At 38.9% G+C, this 5,820-nt stretch overlaps 1 protein-coding gene across 2 annotated transcripts in view; it reads left to right on the top strand.

The window, feature by feature from the left end:
* Positions 1-4,204, top strand: part of camk1b (calcium/calmodulin-dependent protein kinase Ib) — a 40,601-nt gene extending 36,397 nt beyond the window's left edge. For both annotated transcript variants that reach the window (XM_008409293.2, XM_008409292.2), the window contains 4 exons: positions 92-170; positions 303-390; positions 1,009-1,129; positions 1,215-4,204. In XM_008409293.2, coding sequence (XP_008407515.1) covers positions 92-170; positions 303-390; positions 1,009-1,129; positions 1,215-1,312 — 386 coding nt within the window. In that variant the 3' untranslated portion in view covers positions 1,313-4,204. The remainder of the gene's footprint in view (positions 1-91; positions 171-302; positions 391-1,008; positions 1,130-1,214) is intronic.
* The last annotated feature ends 1,616 nt before the right edge of the window (positions 4,205-5,820 follow it).

Below are 5,820 nucleotides of genomic sequence, written 5' to 3'. Positions count from 1 at the left end.
TATATATATTGTAAGACAAGTTAAAGTCTGTGTTTTTTTTAAAAATGAGATTCATAGCAGTTTTTAACTTTAAACTTTTTTAATTTTACAGCTAAAGACTTTATAGTGCATCTTATGGAAAAAGATTCTAATGAACGCTTCACCTGTGAGCAGGCTCTGCAGCACCCTTGGTATGTGTCTTCTGTCATGTCGTCTCTTCAGCACAAACTCTTCAAATGAAACGTTAATTTAAAGATTCAAATAATTGTTTAGTTTTTTGTTTAGTAATTTAGCTCACTCAAACCTTCTCTTCCTTCTCTCAGGATTGCTGGAGATACCGCCCTGGACAAGAACATTCATGAGTCTGTCAGTGCTCAGATCAAGAAAAACTTTGCTAAGAGCAAATGGAAGGTCAGTCAGAATCTTACAGAACTCTGCAAAAGTATTTATTACTCTTTAGAGCAGATTTTTGAAATGGGAAAAGTGCGTCTTTTAAGAAGAGTTTAACAATCAAAAATCTGAAAAGTAGGGTCTGCATTTGTATTCAGCCTTCTTAGCATTGACACTGAAAAATAAAGTAAAAAAAAAAAAGTAGCTGTATGTAAACTTTGAGTTTACATACATGATGTGCTAAAATGACCTATCTAAAATCCAGACCTAAAATACAAGTGAAACTCTGTCATGATTTAGAAATGTGTATTACTAGGTATTCTTAGTCCCGTCTCATTAACCTTGAGCTTTTTCGCAAAAAGTTCAGTAAACTTGCAGATTTAAACCCGGGGTAGAAATGTCACAAAACTCCTACATCTGACGTTTCTACAAAGTTTTGACTCAGAAAGGTTGAATATAAACGCACACCGCATTTTTCAGATTTGTATTTGTAAAAAGAGATTGAAAACAAAAGTGATAAAGTTCTGCATTGTCGTAAGAGTTATTATTCAGCTCTGCTCGCTAGGGCTTTTATCTTTGTAAGTCTTAAAACTGGGTATTTTTGCCCATGTTCTTTGTGCTTTTCTTATGTGTCTGCAGCAAGCATTCAACGCCACCGCAGTGATCCGTCACATGAGGCGTCTCCAGCTTAGCACTGGCAGTGAGGGACCTGGCCCCACCTTGTCCGATCCATGCCAAGCCCATCTGATGGAAGAGGAAGGTAAGGGGTAGCATCTGTTTATTTCCACCCAATCATTTTTTTTGAGCTAGTTTAATGCCCATATATCATGCTTTTCCTGTCTCAGGAGCGCTTTGTGAAGGTGGTTGCTCCCAGAACATGGATGGAGGAGCAGACCCTTTGTCCAACTGCACCTACCGCTGTCACCCAGCCAGTAGTGTGTGATACTTAACCCCCCTTCATGTACCCGTTAATCCCGATTCACTTTCCAATTTTAACCCCCCTCAGTGGAACCTGAGGCACCGTCTCCCCCCGCCCCCCCCCACCGCTTATCTGGCTGGGAATACAGCGCCATTCCAACCTGTCGCCTGCAGGGGGAGCAAGACTGTCAAGCCTGAAAGGGATGAAATATATCGAGTTGAAAAGGAGGTGGAGGGAGACTTGCTGTAATGCTTATGCACCAAGGCAGATCATTTTTGGGATGAGTTGAAATGCATGAAAAGGAAGAAGGGAAAGACATCCTCCCCCTCCTTCATGTCTGGGGGGTGGGATTGTGTTTGCAGAAGCAAGACAGAGCTTGCTGGACGTTTTATTTTAAGAAAATGTTTTCAACTTGTCTTTTTATGTTTTATCGTTTTACATTTTTGTGTTATTACCCTCCTTCTTTAAGACTTTGGAGCATTAATCAGAGTGTGGTACCTGCATGACAACGAGACAAATCCCCACTGCATGATTTCTTTAAAAAAAAAAAAAAACACGCTGTAAAATGCAGTGTCACATTATAGCAGTAAGATGGAGTATTTGGAAATGTTTTAATGGAAAATTTTGTTATATAACAGATTTGCATTTCATGTCTTTAAAACAATTTATGGCAGAGCAGTTCCTCCAATGAAAATTATACCATGCAGTTTTTTATGATGTAGCCTTTTTTTCTCCACCATGAAGTGGTTTGGAGTTGAGAGGAAAAGGCTTCCCTGTTCTCCTTTTATTTCCAACAAATCAAACTTCAGCAACAAGAGATGTTTTCCTATCTAAGGTGCCTTTTTAGAATCCACAGTTTAATTTGGTGGTAGCGTTGCTTAAAAAGTGATTTCTTTTTCTACGATTATGGGATTGTGCGTGTCTCATGTAAACTTAAATTCAATTTTTCCTTATTAAGGCTGGGACAGATAGGATGCCTGCACAATTTTTTTTTTAAAAACATAAAATATTTGACAATTTTCTGGCTGCAACATTTTTAGTGTGAAATAGTCTTTTTGTATCCAAACTGTAAGATGCTGAAGAGTTTAAAACTGATGTTTGCAGTTTTTTTTTTAAAATCTGTCTCCAGTACTTCTCAATGCCGTTCAGATCATTTTGTTAGGAAAAAAACTGTATGCATTGCTTTCACCTGTACCTGATGTCTGCAAACTATGGCTCTGTATCAGGAGCACTCATCATCAGGCATGGAGACCACTGTAAATACATAAAAATTATTCCCACCGTTTAATAAACAGCACTAGTTTGAGCAAGTCGTACTAGAACACATTAGAGAAATCATCATTTCGGTTGCTGAGCTGAAACTGCGTATGTTCTGACACGCACCACGGCCTCTTTCCAAAGTCCAAAAGAAATTAATACTTCAGAACATAATAGATTTGAATTACAGAGGGGAAACAATTGTAAAATGGAGTTTTGCACACCTACATAAATAACGACACCTTCATGCATCCAAGCAGGAAACAGAGCTGTTGTCTTAATGAAAATGTGACATTCTAGGCTTATTTAGTGAAGTACTGCCCTTTTTATTTCCCGTCCATACTTTTTATTAATTTTCATTAAAATGCAGCATGATTCATAAACAACCTTTTTAACCAGAAGGGTTTTATGACCCCCAGCAAAATTGATACAATAAAAAAAGCAGTCAAATATGGCTCTTTCAGTCAGAGTTTACAGATCGCTCTCATCTACTTCTCTTCAACATGTTTCCCAGCCTTAAAAAAAAAAGACAACAACACTTTAAAGACTGGAATTATGCATCAGACAAACTCATTCCATATTAATTCGCATTGTTTGCATGTATCTTTTTATTTCAGTTTCCCCTATTATTTCTTGTAAAATAAATTTCACTGCACATTTTTTTTTTTAAGATATCTGTTCCTGTTTAGCATGTTTTTAATGTTGTTTAGCATACGTATTTTTGTACTGGATGTGGAGAAGCTTTTATGCAAATGTTTCCGAATGATCCGGTGGGAACCTGCTGCAAAAACTCAACTGGCTCTAATGGACAATATGAGGATCTTCCTTTGGTTTTGGGCTTCATTTCCTATCGGTAACCGCTACACATTTAGGCTCCTGCTTCTCTCCCGATACATCAGTATTTTGTAATTGCTCTTCGTGGTGGTTGGGTTTGCCGTGGGAATTGTTAATATCTCAAATGATGATCATAAAAGGAGAGATGTTGCCAGACCTTGCTTTCTTTTACTTAAAAATCACGCAGACCGTGAAAGAGCGCAGGCCAGTGTAATTTCAAAAAGTTCAACCTTGAATGTGCTGCTTTGGAAAAAAATATCTATGAGCTTTATGGTGCAGTTTTACTGGATAGTCCTTGTAGTGTTTTCAGGCTGTAATGAAACTGGTGACTCTGAACTGTAAAGTGCATTTATTAGAGACATTATTTTGGCAGAGAAAAAAAAAAGTTCAGTATGAATAGTTTGTATGTCCTGGAGTACTGTAACATTAAAGCAGAAAAAGCACAGAGGAAGCCTGTCCGCTTTCAGCTGATTCAATATACAATCTGATGTACTGACGATAATTAAAACAACTTTACTATTTTGAATTATTGTTATATATTTTTCTGCTCATTTCCCACATTGACAAAGCATTTCCTTTGCTCACCATGTTCATGTCCTGCCATACATGTTCTCTGGTCTTTCCCATTCTCAAAAGTGTCTCAAAAGGGATGTAACCCGGTTTCATATCATATTTGTACCCAAAGGAAACAGGAAGTCGTGGAAATAATTTGATGTATAGAAGACGCTGATTATTTTAAAAAGTGAAATGTGTTGGTTATGTCTATTTTGTGTAAATTCCTTGGAGATGCCATAATGATCTCATTTGACTAAAGCTGAAAAGTTATTGCTCACCCTTTGTGTTTTATTACACTTGTAATGTTTTTCTTCATAAACAAATCTGCTACTTTGTCATTATGTTCAAAAGTTTGTTAATTTTTTACGTGGACGTATAAGCGCACTATATATAAACGTCCCTCCGGTCTGAAAAGAGTATCCTCAGACCTTAGGCCAGGGTGAGTACTTTTGGATTTAGGCTGCCTTTGTCTGAAAGTACATTTGATGAGCATGCTCAGCATGTATCTGTGAGGGAGCCAATACTTTATCACAAATGGGTCTGGGGTTTCTTTGGGTTAAAAGCAGTTTTATATATATATATATATATATATATATATAACTACATTTGGCATGTTATCCTATCAAAATAAAAAAATAAATCTTGTGCTGTTCTTGGCTCGTGTAACAAAACATTGCTGATAAAAGCAAATGCTCATCTACTCTGCTGTACAAATCAGTATTTAAGTCATGAACACGTTGCCTTTTAAAACAATTTCTGGGTCTACACACTATCAACCATTCGCACTGATACAATTTATGAAAAACTGGACTTGTTTAGTCTGAAAGTCAGCAACTTGGAACGTTTTCTGTCTGCTTGGTGCTCGTTTAAGCCAAATTAAATCCCCATTTATTTATCTATGCATCTTGTCATGGTCGATTACCTTATGCTGCAGTAAGGATTGGAAATAATTCTGGAAATTTAAGAAGTAACTCTTTACTTGATTTCAAAATACTGTTCCACTTCATCCCACAGGTCGGCCTTGTGGGCCCGAGAACTTTGACACGAAGGTTACCTTCATGTTCTGCCTCTCTCTTGCCCTCTTCGAGGAATGCTGGGCAATTAGGGCTTGTGGTTTGGCTGCCGGGAGGAACCGCAGAGCTGAAGAAGAGAGTGAGTGAGTGCGGTGGTCGCTCCTCGGGTCTACAGACGGTGGACGGAGTAAAAACGACGCTGGCGAGCCAAAAAACCAAGGAGCTGGTTTGAGATAATGAGAGGGTTTTTCTTCGTGGATTACAAGGTGGAAACGGGTTGAGAGAGAGACGCAAGCCGTGTTTGGATGCAGAAGATTTGAAAATGGGGGGACATTAGAAGATGCTGCCAAAAAGTGCAGCACAACTAAATAAATACATGAAAACCACATCTTTTTCACGTCAGCTATAAAATAACCCCCCCACCCCCTGCGTGTTGATAAGAGATTGCGCTCATGCTGCGCCCTCCTCTCCGGGCAGGCGGCGGCTGTCCGTGCCTGCGAGGAATGCGAAACGGATTCGACTTGAGAGATGAGCCAGAACAGCGTCTGCGATGACAGACTGGGGGATTCGCCACTTGCGAAAGCCTGATTTATTTCTGCGCTGCTGGTAATTTAAACGCTACAGAAGCACTTGAGAGCAAATTGCTGACGCGGAAGGATGATGGAAGATTTATGAGGCAGACGGCATCCGGCGGACAAAGTCAACAAAATCAGAAGCGCATCTGCTGGGAATGTGAACTCACAGATTCGTCAAGTCGCAGACGAGCTGCTTTAGATGTTCACATCAGCTGAAGCTTCACAGGTTTTCTACTTGTCATGTGTTAAGTAGGTTTTTTTTTTTTTAGAAATATTGAGACAACTTGAACCTTTTCAT

This window comes from Poecilia reticulata, linkage group LG5 (assembly GCF_000633615.1).
Source record: "Poecilia reticulata strain Guanapo linkage group LG5, Guppy_female_1.0+MT, whole genome shotgun sequence".
Classification (NCBI taxonomy): Eukaryota; Metazoa; Chordata; class Actinopteri; order Cyprinodontiformes; family Poeciliidae; genus Poecilia; species Poecilia reticulata.
This window is presented reverse-complemented; position numbering and strand designations above follow the sequence as displayed.